This window comes from Peromyscus maniculatus, chromosome 5 (genome assembly GCF_049852395.1).
Source record: "Peromyscus maniculatus bairdii isolate BWxNUB_F1_BW_parent chromosome 5, HU_Pman_BW_mat_3.1, whole genome shotgun sequence".
NCBI lineage: Eukaryota > Metazoa > Chordata > Mammalia > Rodentia > Cricetidae > Peromyscus > Peromyscus maniculatus.
This window is the reverse complement of record NC_134856.1, coordinates 77506063-77525787: the sequence shown is the minus strand read 5'-3', so window position 1 is coordinate 77525787 and position 19725 is coordinate 77506063. Positions and strand designations below refer to the sequence as shown.

The 19725-nt window shown below is 44.5% G+C and overlaps 1 protein-coding gene across 3 annotated transcripts in view; it reads right to left on the bottom strand.

Annotated features, from left to right (window-relative positions):
• St8sia6 (ST8 alpha-N-acetyl-neuraminide alpha-2,8-sialyltransferase 6) overlaps positions 1 to 19725 on the bottom strand; it is a 237710-nt gene that overhangs the window by 124036 nt on the left and 93949 nt on the right. For all 3 annotated transcript variants that reach the window (XM_076572698.1, XM_006989947.4, XM_076572697.1), the window contains 2 exons: positions 18051 to 18739; positions 17450 to 17548 (listed from right to left, as the gene is read on the bottom strand). In XM_076572698.1, the coding sequence (XP_076428813.1) occupies positions 17450 to 17548; positions 18051 to 18151 (200 nt within the window). In that variant the 5' untranslated portion in view covers positions 18152 to 18739. The remainder of the gene's footprint in view (positions 1 to 17449; positions 17549 to 18050; positions 18740 to 19725) is intronic.

The following is a 19725-nucleotide window of genomic DNA, read 5'->3' as shown; positions in this document are numbered from 1 at the left end:
TATAAAATACAGGACTAAAACTGCTGCTTTAGTTTGGATGTTTCCCCCAAATTCTATGTGCTGGAAACTAAATCTTCAATGCAAAGGTGTTGGGAGATGAGGGCCAATAAAAGGTAACTGGGTCATGCGGGCAGAGTCCTCCTGGACAGGCCACTGTCAATGTCAAGGGAGCAGGTTAGTTATCATGAGAGGGGAGGTGAGAAAAGCAGGCCCCGCCCCCTCACGTTTTTGCTTCCACATACACTGGCATGCCCTTCCACTCTCCACCATGAGGTAACCCAGCAGGAAGTCCTTGGACTTCCGAGCCTAGTGAGGTGTCTATTCTCTCTTTTTTTAAAAGGGTCTAATTTCTTTATTTACTTAAAATGTAAATGCATCAGAATAACAATTAGGCTAGGTTAGTAGTTAATGGGAGATGCTGCATGCTGTTTTTCCCTTCTTACTTTATGCTTCTTTAATAAGCAAGACCTTTTGGGGGTGGGTATGAGTGAAACACTTTGGGAACTGGAATTGTGGCTGCACAACTTATAATAACATTATTTTTAACATTCTGAAGGTCTTTAAGCATTTTTTAAGTCTTTTTTAAAAAGACTTTTTATTTATTCTCTGTGGCTTTCACACCATGCATCCAGATCCCATTCGTCTCCCCGGCTTTTCGTATCTGTCCTCCGCCCTTGCAACCTCCCCCACAAAATAAAATAAAATGAAATTTAAGAGAAAAGAAAAATCTCATCATGGATGCTGTCGTGTGACACAGTGAGTCACACAGTAAACCTTTTGTCCATATGCATCTTTACTTGCAAGTGTTCATTGCGAAGGGTCATTGGTCTGGTTCGAGGCCACTGGTTTCTGCTACACTATCAATGCTGGGCCCTCACTGGGAGGACTCCCCTTGGATATTCTGCTGTTGCCCAGTGTTGTGGAAGTCCTGCAGCTTTGGTTCTACAGGACTGGCCCCCTCACGTGCTCCAGCAGATCATAGATGGGGTGGATGTTGGGATGGGTGGTGGCAGGGTGGGTCAGCCCACCAGCTCTTCCTTGTTCTCACCACCAGGGTGAGCTCTCCAGCACTGCCCCCAGTTAGTTCACCCTATGCAATAATCAGCAGGGGGTGGGGCCAGTTCTCCTGCTCCCGTGCCCTGGGGCCTGCTCACCCACACCTACACCACCAGGGCCAGCTCTACTGTGTTGCCCTGGGGAGGTGCAGGAGACACTCTCCTGAGTGCTGTAGCTGGTGAGGGGCAGGGACAGCTTTCCGGCTCTCATGACCTCAGGGCCAACTCTCCCACCTACCACAGGCGATGAGGGGTGGGGTGAGGAGAGGGGGTGGGAGGTGAGAGTAGGTTGGTGAGTGGGAGGGACATGGAGAAAGGCCATCTCTCCCTTGACCACATCACCTTATGGAAGATGAGGGTCATGGCCAGATCTCCCACCTGCCACAGGTGGCAAGGGATGAGGAGGGTAGGTAGGGCATCTTTCCCTAACCCACGATGCCAAATAGCAAACAAGGGGCAGGACCAGCTCTCCCATTCTTATGCCCTCAGTGCCAGCTTGCCCAAGCCCCGTGAATAGGGTCAGCTCTATTGTGCTGCCCAGGCAAGATGTAGGACCCACTCTCCAAAGTGCTACAGCCAGTGAGGGGTAGGGGCATCTCTGTGGTGCCCTGTCCTCTCGGCCTTCAGAGGTAATAGGAGCCACTGACATCAACCGTGCTGTGGCAGAGCCACGGACCCAGACATGGGCCTTGGCAACATCCCAGACCCCAGACATCACCATGGCCCCAGGTGGCAAGCAGGTCACCTACCTCAGCCCACTCCTCACTGCCTTCACCTCCTCAGATCTACCTGTCTCCACAGGACATCAATTCTCTCTTTTTCTTTTCTCTGTCTCTCTCTCTCTCTGTCTCTCTCCGTCTCTGTCTCTCTCTGTCTCTCTGTCTCTCTCTCTCTGTCTCTGTCTCTCTCTCTTTCCCTCACACACATACTTCACCTTGTATTTGCTCACTATAATAGGGCCTGACCACCTGTGTTTTCTCCTGCAGCCTGGAGCAGGCTGTCCCAGGCAGGCGTGTGGGTCTCCTTCTCCAGCTCAGTCTTAATTGCGGTGTCTATTCTTTATAAATGACCAAGCCCACACTATTCTGGTATAAAGGCAGGGAAGTGACAGACATTTATATCTTTGCATGAAGTGATACAAATGTGCCACAATTATTTGTTAAAAAGACTATCCTCTCTCCACCATCTGGAAATCTCACTTCCAAATGTGTTAAGTCATTTAATTAATTTCACTTCAAAGATTCTGTCATACCCAATAAAACACATTTATAAAAAAATTAATCTTATCTGAAAGTTCCACATTTAAGATGATCTCTAAACAGCAGTTGTATTGTGATTTTGTTTCCATAGTAAAGACCACATGAAAATTTCAGTGTGATGCAATGTCTTATTGTCACCAAAAAGTACTTATGAAAAATGGATGTCCATATCATGTTGGGGTCATCAATAGTACTTATTTTGGGAGCTGGAGAGATGACCCAGTAGTTAAGAGCACTGGCTGCTCTTCCAGAGGACCCAGGTTCAATTCCCAGCACCCACAAGGCAGCTTTTCAATTGTCTGTAACTCCAGTTCCAGAGGATCTGAAACCCCTCACATAGACATACATGCAGAAAAATAAAATAAAATACATAAAATAAAATTTAATAAAATAAAATGAAGTACATAAAATAAAAATTAGCCAAATATTTAAGAAATTGAGAAAGTCATATAATATTCAAAATGTTACAATATCAAGATCTTTTTTTTTCAGGGTTCAGCTTTTTCTAAGAAAATAGTCTAAGGTTAAAATGTATAAGAACACTGCACATGCAGTAATGGTATACTATAAAATCAAAAAATTTATGTGGCCACCTCCTAGTTTAAACACATCATTTTTGTTTGAAATTGTATTCTACCAATAGCCCAGCATAAACCTGAGTAACATTGATACTTTGCTCTGAAAATGCATTCTTCTTCATTATGTATCTAAAGTTGCATTCCAACCAAAAATTTCTAGTGATCTGTGGCTTCTCAGAGTGTTTGAAACTCAACAGAAGCAAGTAAGGTTAACACTGAACTGATGGCTAGTCTCTAAAGCTGGAAATGGGAAAACCATGGAGGAAAGCTTCAGTTGGGGAGGAAATAATCAAGCCAATAGAGAAGGAGATGGAGAAGGGGAAGGACAAAAAAAAAAAACAAAAAAAAAAAACAAGGCTGTTTGATAACATCTCAAGGAACCATATTATTTTATATTTACTTAAAGTAATATAATACATACAAGTATTATGCACCTTAAATGAAAGTATGCCACTTGGGCTGACAATATTCCCTCAAGAGCCACAGACTATCTAACAAAGCCCCCAGAGCTAAGCATGAGAAATCTAAAATAATGTAAGCTACTGTTGTTGCTTTTGGTTGCCTCCCAGCTGTTGACGATAGACCCCTCTTGCTGAAGACATCATACACTCCAGACATAGGAGTCTAAAGATTTGAGCTGGATCGGACCTGAAACCCTCCTTCCTTCAATGATCATAGTACAAGAAGATACTGTGCAAGCTGCCAAGGGAGGGAAGAAACCAATGGTCCCATCCAGCTGTGACACCTATGGATGGCAACAATGACCAACCCCATGGATTTGAGAGGAGAAAATACTCACGCCACTTCACTAGACGAGCAAAATTCCCAAAGGCATTTGGAAACTTACACTACAGAAAAGTGTGGCTCTCATCCCATGTCATAGAAGCTTCTCTTTTCAGCAAACAGAGACCATCCCAGAACACCAAAACTGGTCGTAAGGCAGAGATCACACACAGAGCTGTGACACCACTCCTGTACCTAGAGCTCAGGGGCATTTCCGAAGATGTGACAGAAAGATTGTAAGGGCCAGGGGACCAAGGAAATCAGCTGTGAGACTGTGCCTCCTAGAAAGGACAGGGAAGTTGCACTCATGGTAGTTCAATACCATGACTGCCTAGACAAGACCCGCACAATGGCAACACCAGTAAATGACATGCAAACACGAAAGGGGAAAATTTCACGAGGTCCCGCCCCAAGCCAAAAAGCGACAAGCAACTAATGTCTGCTGAGAGGGAAAATTAATCTTTCCCAGGGATGAGCCTCCTAATTAGTTATCCAATACAAAGTGGTCAGCCCTGAAATTAGACACATATCAGCACTAAACAGATTCAGCAGCCTTTACATACATACATACATACATACATACATACATACATACATACACACACACACACACACACACACACGTGTGTGTGTGTGTGTGTGTGTGTGTGTGTGTATGTGTGTGTGTATATATATACATATATATAATTATATGGGGACATCAATTTGAGAGTGTGGGGATGTGGGAGGAGGTGAAGGGAGGAAATGGAAGGCACAAATTGATGTACTAAAAATTTTAAAGAATCTTCCTATGTACAAATGCCATGTGTGTTATGTGTATATGAGTGTGTATGTTTGTATGTTTCCCCATAAGAAATTATTATAGATATGAGGTGTTTTCTTGAGTATGTGGGTCCAGGTGTGGGTGTATTGGCACATGTGTGTGCATGTATGCAGAGGCCTAAAGTGGACTTTGAGTACCTTCTTCTACCGTTCTCCACTTTGTTTATAGAGAGAGATGTGGTCTCTAGCTGAATCTGGAACTCGATGACTTCAGGTTCCGGGTAGTCTAGCCAGCCTGCTTGCCCAAAGGACCCCCTGAATAATGGGTTATAGGCAACTGCTACCTTTGCCTAGAGTGTACACAGTCTCTGGGGATGCAAACTCCAGTTCTCACACTCATGTGGCAGTGCCTTACCCACTGAACCATCTCCCCAGTCTCCTAGACACGAGTCTTAACTTCCCGGGATTGATTCATCCTCTGCCAACAACTATTAAGTTATTATAGTCACATGCAAACTAGAAACTCAGATTTTGTTGTTAATCATAGTTTGCCACGTAACTCTCATCTCATCTCTGTCTTGCATCACTGAGTGATAAAGATTCAACTCCATTATGAAGACAAGGCAACAGGACAAATCCCAGCATGCTGCTGCTGTAGATCAGGGAAGAGATACAGTGATGAAAGAGACAGACCAGGTAAAGACTGCACAGTACCACTGTCTGCTGCAACAAGAGCATTTCTCAAACAGGAGCGGTATAGTACTGTGGCGTTTCCCCAAGTACTCAAGTCAAAAAATACAAAAATATGTCCATAAGGTTAACGTGCAAATAGTAAGTCTATGTTTATAAATAGGAACACGCTGCATTCTCTCCACACGAAGAAGCACAAAAGACGTTATCAGGGCTGCAGAGATGGCTTAGTCAGTAAAGCCCTTGCTGTACAACATGTGGACGTGAGTCTCCTGCAGCCATGCATAAAAGCCAGGCATGGCAGCACATGGGTTTAATTGCAGTGGGAAGTCGGGACAGGAGGCTATCTCTGGCTTCCAGCCAGACTAGCCAAAGCAGTGAGTCCCAGGTTCAGTGAGACAGCGTATCTCAGAAACTAAGGTAGAAAGCAATTGAGGAAGATGCCCAATGTCAATGTCTGGCCTCCATGGGCACATTTATGCATGCATGCATGCATGCATGCCTTCACACATATACAAACATACATCAAAAAAGGAAAAAAAAAGGTACCATAATATCAAGTTTGGTAATTACGTATTGTATTCCATAAAATATATAATCTCAAAAAGGAACATGTAAAATATTACATCTTCCAAAAGCTAGCATAGGAAGCATCACCTGTGCCCCAATCAAGGCTCCAGGAACCAGTAAAAGACTTCAATCATTTGCAGAATTAATGATCTGACTTCAATTTCATGGGATGCTACAACTTAAAAAATTATATGTTAAAGAATTATACTGTACTTTACAATAACAACTAACTAGCAAGGTAAGATAACACAATTATTTTACAACCACAGCAAAAGAAGAGGTTGTGCCCTATGAATTATCTTCAGAAATAATTATAGTCATGGATATAAATGTTCCCAAGAATTACTGACAGATTATCTAGAGCCTGTATAAATCATTCACCATGCTTGGTGAAAAACATTTTGTTTTTTAAGAAATGTAAAAGTACTGCAAAGGCAGGCTGAAGTGTCCTGGCAGGCTAACATCCAAAATGTACACCAATAAAGCACACTTCAAAACAGCCATCTTTGTGGTTTGAATCTAAAAGATCCCTGAAGGATGGATATCTAGGACTTGGTTGCTAGTTGATGGGCTTTTGAGACATGACTGAATCATGGAGGAGATGAACTCATCATCAAATGGATGAGGAGAAGGTGGACCTGGCTGGAGGAAGCAGATCACTAAGGTGAAATCCTTTGAAGCATCTATATTTTCCCAAGGTCATTCCTCTGTGGCTCTCTTCTTCTTGGCTACCATGAAGTGAGCAGCCATGCCTCACCACATCTCCACCATGCTGCTATGTCCCACTTCAAGCCTGAAACAGGAGAGCCAAGCTGACCATGTACTGATCTCTCCGAACTGTGAGCCAATATGTCTTTCCTCTTTTACATTTTTTCAGCTATTTTGTCAGCAACAGAAGGTTAGCACACCATCATAAGGAAGTGCCATATGCACACCATAACATAAGAAGAAGCCATAAAATAAGACATTAGGAATAAGAGTCCTTCTCTGCAGTTTATCCTCCAAGCCTCAAGGGCTCTGGAAGAGGAGATTCTCTTTCTGCCTCAAATGAGGTGTTAAAACCTTAAGCCACACAGCACCTAAAGACTGACTAAAAACAATCCATGCACCTGATATACATTTCTTTCCTTTCTTCTCTTCAAGTTCTTTCTTAGTGCCCAGGCCTCTGCTCATTACCTCTACCGTCAGCCAATAGTCTCTCAACATGTCTGTTCTTCTCTCAACATTCCATCCATCCAAGAAAGCTCTTTCATGACTCCCGGGTAACCAGGGATTTTAGTCTTTCGAACTCATCCTAATCCCTGTTAGTTCAAGAAAGTGGCTATTAATGGGCCAGTGGACTAAGAAACGCAACCACAGAGCACAAAGACCGTTTGGATTAATAAGAGATGATAATAGCCTTGGCTGTGCCATTCCTGTGAATGGAATTATCTGATGACAATTGTTTTCAAGTTGTGGGAAACCATCCCAGTACTCTTGTTGAGAGAAACAAGCTCAACTCAGTGCAGCTGGACTGCCCTATCTGTGGGTTCCATATCAGTGAATCCCATCAAACACAGACTGAAACTATTTGTGGGAGGGCTGGGGATATGGAGCACTGAGTAAAAAGAACCTGAGTCTAAATCCCTAGCGCTCACACAAAACCCAGATACACAGCATGAGCATCTGCAATCCCAGCACTCTGGTGGGGAGATGAGAGTTAGAGACAGACTCCTCAGCAGCTCATGGGCCAGCCTCGTATATACAGTGGGAGAACAACAAAAATGATGCTCTCAAATAAGGTGAAAAGAGAAGACTTACACTCAAGGCTGTATTCTTCCTTCCACATGTATAATGTGTCAAGTGTACCTGCACTCACACATGAACATTCCCTACACACACACACACACACACACACACACACACACACACACACACACCACACCACACACCATGGGAGGAGTGAGGAGGAGATGCACCTGTATTAAGTATGCACAGGTTTCTTTTTCTTATCATTATTCCCTAGGCAATACAGCGTAACAACTGCGCACAGCATCTGCATTGTATTACACACTCTTGAGTCGTGGTGAGGTGGTTTAGGTATGTAGAAGCCGGGCATACATTGTGCACAAACATTACATTCTGTATGAGCAACTTAAGCATCTGGATTATGATATTTGCTGGGTTTCTGGGAACCCATTTCCCTTGGACACCGAGGGACAATTATAATGAAGTGCCATGAAATTCATATTTTCAACAGCCTCTGTGGACAGATGGTCCCAGAGACCCCACTTCTTCAGGAACTCTTGCTCTACATCCACCCACCTGACAAAGGAGAAAGCACCAGGACATTCCTTCCTGTCCCTCCAACTCCCCTGGCACTCCTGCCATGGGTGAACAAATGCAGAGAGAAGCCAGGAGGGATGGCAGCCCATGCTCTAAAGCCTCTCTCCGGACCAGTTTCCTGGGATGCATGCTCAGAAGATTTTGCAAAACAGGACAGCTTAGGTAGAGACACAGAGGTCAGAGCATGGACATGAAAAAAAGATGTCTGTCTCGGAAGCCACAGTGAAAGCCACATCCAAACCAGAATAACCAAGAGAGAGCCTGGGAGAAGGTTAAAATTAAGGTACAGAGCATGGAGAAGACAAGGAGACATAGTACAAGACTCCAAGCCTCCGTTTAAAGTCTTTCAGAAGCCAGACTCAAGGAAACTTTAAACCATTCTGAATTTTCAAAACCAGAGCACATGAGTATCTTTCCTTCTCGTCGCAAAGAAGCAAAGACACCAAAGCGAGGAAGCTTTACTGCTCTGGAAAGTGAAATCCTGCAGCCTTCATCTGTCTGTGAGGCAGGGCAGGGTGATGCTTAGTTACGGGTTCCTGCCTCCAGCTTCTAGTTCAGGCTGGTCTTGAGTGTTCTACAGCCTGCAGTTATGATGCCAGTTTGAACGTATACAATAAAATGTCAAATAAAACACTGTTACAGTTTGCAGGATACAACAATAGACGGGAGGCAGTAAGTGACTTTTTTTTCCTCTCCCAAACTGTTCACTTTCTCAAGAAGAAGCACATGTCTACCCAAAATGACAACCCCAATGATGGGTGGCAACTATCAGCTGCTTCAGAAAAGGCATCCCCTTCGGGGAGAGGAAATGCTATTCTACTCATGAGCCGTGGAGATGAGGCACGTGGGGGAAGCGCCAGCAGGAGGTGTAAATTTCACCTGTGAAACAGAGCGCGTCCAGAGAAAGATGCTAGAGAGGCTGAGATTCGCTTCCCACCCACAGTCTACCTCTCCTTCCTGCCCAGACCAGAAAGTCGGGTCACTTCTCTCATGCAAGAAGGAACCTGCTTCCTGCAGCAGGAAGAGGGCTCTTTGGGAGCTGCCTTAGTGAAGGATCATTCCTTGCTCTCTTTCTATAGGCCCTTGAGAACATGCCACAGTTGTAACGTATTATCTATTAATTACATTGATGTTACGGTGTTGTTATTATATATCACATTATACAGCAACGATAAAGTCAGGGAAAGAATTAGAGAAGAAATCCGTCCATTACTCTACCCTGGCATGTGGAGGTGCTGCCAGAGACCCAGAGAACTGGGTGAGTTCATTCCTCCCAGGATGTCAGTGACATTTGTCATGCCCCATTCCGGGCAGCAGCAGGCATCTGGGATCGCCCAGGAATACATGCATGTGGCAGGCATCAAAGCCAGAACATGACTATCAAAGGCAGTGTTGGACTCTCGAATTTAAAAGCTTATAATTAGCAAATTAGTTTATTGTGTTTTTAAAATTCACACTTTTAAAAATTTAGAAATCTATTGGAGAGCTTTGTGGCTCGGCCTTGCATGGGTCTGTGCTCTGAGCAGGGGGCTCTTGATGGAGAGCAAGAAAGAGGCCCGATTGTCTCTGACCTGGTGACAGAATGACAGGGAAAGGCCTCCTCCTTTGGTGGTACCTAAACTAAAAGGAAATGATTTTATTTAAAAAACAAAAACAAAAACAAAACAACCCACAAAACTCTAAGACGACCTTGTAGGAAGAGACGATTGCTTTTAAACTGCAGGGGAAAGTCTGACTTTTGAAAACAATTTGCCGTGTGAGAAACAGAAGAAACATTTAGGAAGCAGGTGTTCCACGTTCTCCATCAATCCTAGTAAACATGGAAGGAAGTGGGGCAAAGGGGAGGAGCTTGATCTGTAAATTGTTGTGAGAGCTTGGTTGACAGCACTCACATGAAAGGCTGGGTCTGGTGGTGTGGGCCTGGAATGACAGGATGAGGAGGCAGAGTCAGGAAGACTCTCTGAGCTCACTGGCCAGCCAGCCTCGCTGAATCGGTGACCTCCAGCTTCAGTGAGAGACGCTGCCTCAAAAAAATAAGATGGAGAGCGACTGAGGAAGACACCCCATGCCAACCTCTGGGCCTCACACACACTCATACACGCATGCGCAGACACAAACACAAATGAGTGCACACACATAAATAATGTTTTTAAGAAAAAGATAAGAATGAGACAAGCTTCCTGCAGTAGAAGCTTTGGCTATAGTACAGCCTGAAGGGAAAAGTAATAAAGAACAAAAATGCAATCCGTTTACTAATTTAGCTAGGGCAAAAAATGAGAGTTGATGCTATTGATTAATAATTCAGTAACACTGAGAATGCATATGAGACCCATCCCCGGAGGCGCCGCAAAGGGCAAAGAAAAGCAGAAATGTGAAGGAGAAGGCAAGGGGTGTGCATGGGGTAGAAACTGATAACAGAAATGGGAGACAGACAACGATGAGCCACACCACAAAGCTCAAGCCCACATGGCAACTCCTGAAATAGTCACACACAGAATTACAAGGTTTTTTCCTAATTTCAAATGAGCTAATCCTGATGCCTAAAGAGACAACATTCATCTAAAAAAGACTACTGAGTAGACATGGCATTGTGAGAGATTTGGGGTTTGGGTTTCTCATCTTTTGTTTTTTGTTGCTGTTGTTTTGGGGTAGTTTTTTTTATGGTTTGGTTTGGCTTGGCTTGGTTCTTTTGGTGTTTTGAGCCAGTCTCTTGTGGTGCAGGCTGGCCTTTAACTCAGGATCCTCCTGCCTCCACTTCCCAAGTGCTGGATTGCAGGTGTGATACTACGTCTGGCTTGTGAGTTTGGATTCTGTTTCTTTTGTTCCCATGTCTGTGTGGTGTGTGTGTGTTGTTATACGAGTGGAGGCTGAGTGTGTATGCATGCAAGTGAAGGCCTGAAGCTCACATCTAGAATCTTCCTGAGTCACTCTACTACTTATTCCTTAAGGAAGGGCTTCTCACTTGAGCCCGAAGCTCACTAAAACAGACTCTCTAGGCAGCTTGATCTGGGAATTTCTTGTTTCTCTTCCTTCTGGGAATTGGGAATCAGCAGCCACCATGCCCATCAAGCACATATGTGAGGTCTGGGGATCCGAAATCTGGTTCTCAGGTTTGCCCAGCAGGTTCTTTTCCCCCTGAGCCATCTCACCAGCCTGTAAGTTTTGTCGTCAGGATTGTCTGGGTCTCTCGGAGGTATACATGTCAGAAAATATGGAACAAAAGTTTTAGAAAAAGTTTTTTTTTAAGTTTTAAAAGAAAAAGTGACATGAGTTCCTGACTAGCCTTCACAGAGCCTTAAATCCCAAAATAGCAAAAGCCAAAAGTATTCGAGGGGGGAAAAAAAAACAATGAAGTGAAATTGCTATCCTGGAACTGAGAACTGGGTTTCAGGGAGATTGACAAGTATACCCCATGGCTAAAGGTATTGGAAGGTGTGTGTCGACTGACCAAGAAAGAAATAAAAACAAAGCAGAAAAAAGGAAAGCATAATTTAAGATGACATATTTCAGGCATTTACAAAGAGGATCTCAATGAGGCTTCTAGATTTTGAAGCTATAAATGGATTTAAATTAGAAAATAATTTTCAAAAGAGAAAGCATTTATGAAAATAATAGCAACACTCGAAATCCCACTTCTGATATTGCATGCCAAAATAAGCTCTAATAGATCAATTTAAGAATACTCCAATTAAGTATTTTTAAACTAGAGCTATGCACTTAGTGTGTCGAACATTCAGGACTAAAACTTGGAGGAGAAGGAAAAGATGAGGGACAGAGCAACAGCAAGTGTGAAAACGTCCGCAGAGTAAAACAGCAGCAAGCACAACTAGACATTCATAAACGCTAGAAGACACTTGAAACACACAGCATGCGTCCTACACATGCAGTATACACAAGCTTCTCATAAATCAGAAAGAAAAACAGAATACCAATGGAAATAGAGTTGGTATTAAAAAGTCAATTTAGAAAAGAGAAAAAATAAATGTTAGAAATCTAGCCCAATGGGTAAACAAACACAGAGTAAGCTATCACTTTTGTTTCTTAAGGATGAAGTCTTAAAAGTGGAGGTGGGGGTACAAACTATGTCCACGTTAGGGTCAGCTGTCACTCTTACGTGCTGCTAGAAATAGAAGCGGCGTTACGACAGACTGTCGGGCAAGTCACAGCAGCATTTTCAACGCTCTACGACGAAGCACCTCTGCTTCCAGGGATTTATCCAGATCATCAGAGGCCTAAACACACTTGGGGTACATGCCAACATCGAAGACAATAAATAACCCACATGGCAAAGGGACAAAATAAGTACATTAAGGAAACATCTCTGTGTTCTACTGCTGTGCCCCAAAACGTAGACGAAGAGTAATTATGTCCACATTATGTTATAGCTGCACAATACAAACGTTGTGCAAGAAAAGTAATTATATCCTCAATAGTTCTGGTGCTGTTTAATGCTGTCATGCTGTACCAAAAAAAATGCACAGCTAGATATATTCATATAAATACATTAAGAAGGAAATAAAATATGAGGAGTAGCTGTCTTCTGGGTGTTGAAATGACTGGGAATTTTTCTTTTCTGTGTATTCATTTAAGAGTTCTCAGAAATACCCTTGAGGGTCATGTGACTAGGAACATAATACAATTATGTATTATAAACTCTGCCTACTCCCGGTTCTCAAATTGGCACAAACCGAGCACAAGGCCAGGTCACAATAACCAAAAGAGAAAGGTTATTAAAGTGAACAGCAGGCAAACTAAAAGAAGAGCTGAGATCCCAACACTCTAGAAAATTCATTACCCAGATATTTCAGATGGGCCAAGACAGGCACCAACTAACCAGAAAATCCAAAGAAGCCTCAGGACCCCAGTTCAGTATCACTGATGTTGAAGCCCAGTGGAAACGACTATAAATGGGTACCAAGCCACAGTGAAGGATTCTGGGAACTCCAGATCAGCTGTCACAGATGTCTGAGTTAACCACTCAATTTCTAGTTTCTAAACATTGACTACTTGGAAAATCACTTATTGATTCTGCAGCAGAAATTTACTACATTTATCTTATAATGAAGATGAAATTAATATCATTCAAGAAAATATTAATATTTAAGAAAAAAATCAACTTAAAAAATTTCAATTAATACCCCAAATAACTAGGAGATAAAACAAAAATGATGTAAGTGTTATTGCAAATAAATGTTCCTATCCTCAACTGAGAATAGATTTAAGATTTGCTTTACTAATATTAATTATGTGGTATGGGGTACAGGGATTTGTATATGGGCATGTGCTTGTGAGCGCTGGTGGTCACAAAGGCCAGAGGTGCCAGATTCCTTCAGGAGCTAAAATTAAAGGTAGCTGTGAAACACAAAAAATGGGTGCTGGAACCGAACCTGGGTCCTCTGCAAAAGTAGTACATGATCTTAACCACTAACCCTTCAAGCCCCTAGAATATATGTATTTATAATGTGCATAATATATAATTGTTTTATATATTTAAAGTCTGAATACTATGTATCAAAACTTAAGAAATGAGTCTTTGGCTAGGAATATATCTCAGTGGTACAGCCTAACATGCATGAAGCTATGAAATCAATCCGTAGTATCACATGTAAAAATATTTTTTTGAAATGAGCCTAAAGCTGCATTCAAAGGAACATTCATAGTATTAAATATTTTCATTATAAAGGCAATGGAAAAAGCACATAATAACTCAAGCCAGCACTTCAAGAAATTGGAAAAAAAAGGGATAACTTCTTAACACAAAGAAAATAGAGCACAGAAATACATTCAAGTAGAAGCAAGTCTAAAAGCTCATTGTATGAGCCCAAAAACCAAGGACAGATTTTGACAAAGTTTATGTGAAAAAGAAAGAATTCATTGTTATATTTTGAAATTTTTTAGTATATCTTATTTTCTGTCTTTAATATCTGGCCTTCTCCTCATTGATTTGACATATCCTGTGGGGAACCTAAGGAGTTCTTACTGAAGGGATCAAGGAGAACTGAGAGGTATTCCCCTTTAGATGACAGATCTTGCTGCCGTTTCCAGAGAATTGCCCAGATTGCATCACTTCTTTTAATACTCAACCACCTCACCAGAAAGACACTTTTCCGGTCCCTTCTCCTCTGCATCCCATAACTTCCCATTAAAGCTGATATTTTATCAAGGCTGAATTTGCATTGGGGCAAAAAGGTCAGGTATGGGTCCTGGCTTAATGAGAGAAGGTTGGGACAATACCAGCCTAAGTTCAAGGTAACAATGACAGAAGGCAGCTGCCACCTCCTCCAAGTTTGGCACTGGTTCTAGTTAGCTGGAACTGAGTGACAGAAGCAATGGTTTCAGTGACAGGCTAGGACTGAAAGAGAATCTTCAGCAGATCCCAAAAGGCAGCATCAGGATGCTCTCCGGCTGCTGACACTCCAGCAAGGGGACTGTCGAAAGAGAAAGAACCAGCCACAAGCTGTGGTTCTTATAACTGCCACTGACTGCAAGATGGCCACCAGATAGAAAAGGGACTGGGTGGCTGACCATCAAACAGAAAAGGGACATTACTTTGGAGGTAGAGGCGTTAAGGCATACCATGCTCCTGGACTCCAGCTTCCATGCACCTGCCCCCTGTATGCAGATGTCATCTTTGAGTGACAGGAAGTGGTCTAAAGCAGTCTGATACACTGTGAAGGGCTCTATCGGGCCTGGGCATGGCAAACATGGCTCTGGCTAGCCTCACCCCTCTCCTGTTCCCTCTGCCTTGCTAAAAACCATTACATTGCATTCTTAAAGCTAGCCACAAGGGTCTGTGACCTTATTAGGCCATTTCCTACTACTGAGGCTGACCACTAAAGTCCAGCTATCAACATACTGAAGTCCAGCAATCAAAAGCCCCCTTTTTGTCTGCCCTAATTAACCGATCCGATCAAAATTAAATATCTCATCCTAATATGGGATTTCCCCTTTCCACTTTATAAGCTGCCATTTTCTGTAGGCCACAAATGTCTCCTCTGTATCCAGAGGCAGTCAGTCCTCTGTCCCTCGGGGACAAACACCCCTGCCCCGTCTCCCTTGTTCCCTTCCTTCCCCTTCTCCCTCTTCCTCTAGCTCCCGTCTTTGTCTCTTACTCCCTGCCCTTTCTCTCTCTGGGATAAATAAATCTCCTTTGTGCTAAGAACTTGCTCTTGGGGTGTCTTATGCTGATACTGGTCCTTCTTTCACACTGAGTTTGTATTTCAAGAGAGATGGATGTTATCAGAAAGAGATACTTAAATTGCCACACACACACACACACACACACACACACACACACACACACACACCACTTCACCCAGCACCTCTTCAAACAAAAACCACCCGGGATGGAGTTTGAGATTGGGCGTTTTGCTCCATGTGGCCTGGGTTTGACTCTTGGCGGCACAACTCTATGACATCAGGAAATTCATTCGTGTGTTTCAATTTCTTAATCTATAAAATGAAGACAACCATTTCTTTTAGCATTTTGAAGGCACAAATGAGTTAATAAATATAAAATGCTTAGATCCGTGGCTGCTGCACAAGAAGCATTCATGGCATCTTGGCTACTCTTATTACTGCTAACATCAGTAATAAGGAAAAACAGACTGGCCACCGAGAAATGAAGAAATGGCAATTTCTCTACATAGCCAAGCAGTAGTGAATTAAAATCTGCTCCCCCCCCCCAACTCCATGAATAATAAAAATCATGAATGAGAAAGATATAAAATAGATCAGAGGACAAAGAGGTTTTCTACAAACACAGCAGTCTGGTTTAAAGGAGAAGAATCTTCATAAAATGGACCACATTCGGTAAAAATATGAATTACCTATATCAGTTCAGGAAGCGTGCCAAGAAGAAGAGAAGGATGCCAAAGAAATAAAAACCCATCAGTGGCCTCAGGAAAGACCTGGGACTAGATGACTGAAGGAGTGCACGCTTTTGAACTTCCCAAAGGGAAAACCCCAGGACAAACAATAGTTGGATGACATGCAGACAGAAGGCCCACCCCCCACCTCAGTTCGTAGAGAAAGCTATGCCTTTCATGTCCATAAAGTTGAGCGAAATCAAACTATATACCAGTGTTCTTCTCAAAAGTGTCTCTACTCCAGGATTTCCTACGCCCTAAACAGACTATGGAATCCAAATGAGGTGTCTGTGGCAGCCTGCAATAGTTCCTCACTCTAGAGTTTCTTCCAGGTACTTCCAGATCTTTCTGAGCACCAGGCCCAGAGCCTTGTGGGAAGGAGTGTCCAGCCATTCAATCAGAAGATTAAGGTGGAGCCCAGAGCCAGGAATACACAGAAGGATGGAGAGGAAAAGAGATAAAAAGAGAAAGGGGGGACAGTCCACAAAATTGCCATCGCAAGAGCAAAGCAGAGCAGGACGCAGCACGCTCCGCCTGTGGAAGCAGAAATTGATTCAAACCTTCTAGGAAGCAATTGGAAGGAACCGTGATTTGGAACATTAAACGCACGTTCCCTTTGACCCAGTAATCTGACTTTCTATCAGTCCTTCTTAGGAAATGGGTCTGAAACAAAGATAAAGATTTACACACAAGGATGATGGATTCAATGGAATATCTGCTAGAAAACAAAACGAAATGAAAACAGGGGAACATTTCAGTAAGTAAAGACAAAAATTATTTAAGTAAACTACAGAATATTAATATGGTGAATAATAACAAACAACATTGGTGGGGGAGGCAGTAAAATCAGGTCCAGGTCTATGATCACTTAAGGAAAAAGGACGGCACAGGAACTACAAAGTACAATCTCACATGTATTTTTCACATGTAGGAAACAGACATTACATGGACATAAAATAAACCAATCCCAACCTGAAACTATCTGGGTCTGGGGCTCTGCGTAAATACTTATTTCTTTTATATATTTCCCCTATGTCCTTTCTGCATTAAGTTGTGCTATTTCTATAACCAGAAAAATAGATATCCAATAATTACTGTACATAAATACACATTCGTATAATAAGGAAAAAAATTTAAGTCCTCATTCACCCAAGACAATCACACTCACAACACACAGAAAAATTGCATTTCTCCAAGCCTGAACCTCCCTCCACACAGATGCACTTCAAAGCACAGAAAACAGCACACCAACCAAACCCCTCAGTGAAGACAGGCGGGTGGCTTCTCTGGGCTTTTCCACACTCCATTATCTACAGAATTCAGCACCAGTCTTTTAAAGTATGGCTGTTTTTTAGTGTCTTGGTTGAAAGAATACTGACACGGAGAGATGGGTTTTAAAAGACTGACGTGCATAGAGTTTCTCTCCTACACACACACACACACACACACACACACACACACACACCTCAGTAGCGTGGCCCCAGGCAGACCACTCAAGCGAGTCCCACAGGTGCAGCCTTGCCCAGTCCTTGCCCACCCGCCCCTAAAGGCCCTGGTACCTGTTCCTGGTGAGCGGTACTGAGGTGACCGGGCTCCAGATAGTCCTCATTGCTGCCGAGGTGCCACGGGTGTCCTCCCTGCTTTCCTCCACCGACAGCCTGAACAGCCAGCGACAAAACTTAAGTTATTACACCACCTTCCTTGGGAGCCACTGGCTGGCAGGCTGAGCATCATACTCTAAACGTAACCAGGGCATCTTTGCTCACCCCGACTCCCAGGATGGGTCCCCAACCTTAGAGTTAGGGAGGAAAAAAACCTTAGGACAAGAAAACCAGGAGCACAATGGGAAAATCCTAGAGCCTGGCGGGAAACCTCGACGGCAGGTTCCGCTCCATAGCTCCCTCGCCCACAGAGACGCTGTCTGGAGCCCTCCCAACCCGGACAGGTCCCTTTCCACTTCATACTATGACATCTAACCAAGTGTCGCCTTTCTGCGACCCCAAGCCCTACCCCACCCTCAAGGAGCCTTTTGGCCAAAAGTCTGCGAGCGAGCGGCCGGTCACAGGAATTTGAGCTGGGGCTCCCCGGGAAGCAGCGCCAGGCGCTCGGCGTAGGTGCGCGGGACCTTGCAGGTGGGGCGAGCTGATGCCAGGGAATTACCTGGAGCGAGCGGGCGTGTCCGCAGGGCACCAGAGCAGACGCAGCAGGAGCAGCAGCATCAGGCTGGCTACCAGGGCGAGCAGCGTGCCCCCAGGTCTCATCCTGAGCCACGGGAGCCCTCGCCGCCAAAGCTGCCTGGGCGAAGCGCATCCCGGGCGGCATCGACTCGCCGCTCCGGCCGCCGCCGCCGCCGCCGCCGCCACCGCGGCCGCTGCCACGCACACCCCCAGCGTTCAAAGGCGGTGGCGCGGGCCCGCACTCTCGGGGACTGCCCCGAGCCCAGCCTGCAACAGTGTTGTGGAGCACTGAGCCGAGGAAGCAGCGTCCCGGCTCGCTCGCTTCTTCCAAGCCAGCCCCCGGCCGCCGAAGCTCGCTGTCGGCTAGCGGATGACGATCCTTCCGAGCTCTCCGCCTGTCCTCCCGGAGGCGCTCCGAGCCGCTGCGGGCTCTGGTCGCTGCAGCCGCTGCTGCTTCTGCCTCCCGCCGCCGCCGCCGCCACCACCGCCGCGCGGGGTCACCTGAAGGTTGGGGCACGAGCTCTCAACTCTGCGCTGATTGGGCTCTAACTTTTCGGCGCTCTCACCTTCGCCCGGGTGCGCGCGTGGCTCTTGGGAAGCTCCACGCGGCCCACCCAATCACACTGCGGCTCTGTTGCGTTGCTGGGGGCCCCGAGCCTAGGACCTGGAGGGCTGAAGACGAGAATAGAAAGGACCCGCTTCAAAAGTTTGCAAAGGGAGTTGTTAGGCTGGATCCTCCCACGTACCTGGAAGCTACCAGGGACGTGGTGATGTTTGAGTAGACCTTGGCATAGGATAAAGGAAATTACCTCCCGTCGATGAAACGCAGATTCAGAGTGACAGCTGACACGTTACCAGGAAAGCTTTAAGGGTGACCAATCCTTCCACCTTTGGCCAGATCCACCCCCACCTGCCTTCTAAAAGCTGTTTTTATTGAACATCTTCGCGTCCAGTACTTTGTATTGTCGACGGCCATGAGATTGTGTGACTGTATCACTATAAAGGCAGAACTGAGGAGTGACGAAAGGGAGCCTATAGCTTTCTATATCTGAAATATTTACTGCCCTATTAATTTCCAGAAAAACGGGTTTGCCTACTGCCAATGGAGGGAATCTCTGCATTTTGAATTCTTGCCTAACTCAGAACCTAATTGAAAATATAATGGACGCCACCGAGAGTTTCAGCCAATAATGGGAAAATGGCATCAGCCAATCATAGGCAGCCAACTCATCACACCGTGCAAATAAGTCAGTTATAGAGGGAGCCAATCAGGTGCGCAGTCTACTAAGACTCTTCGTGCCTGCCCACCGAAAGCTTGCCGCCCCTACTGGGGAGATAACCCCCCAACCTCTTCTGTTTCAGAATGCTGCCAAATTCATGAATCCTTCTTTGTTCAAATAAATCGTTGAAGTTAATTTGTATAAAATATTTCTTTTCTCATTGTTATAGGTTGTTAGGCAGTTTGTGTGTTGACACTCTAGTCTCCCCGGGTGACTGGATCCAAAGGGTGGCTCTCTCAAGATGGGAGTAGCAGGGGCTTTCTCCAGAGAAACATGAGGCTGGAGAGATTGGCTTGTTGAGCAATAAGGTAAAGGATGATAGAGGAAGGCACACCAACCTCTGGTTTCTGTACATAAACACACACGCATGCGGGAGGG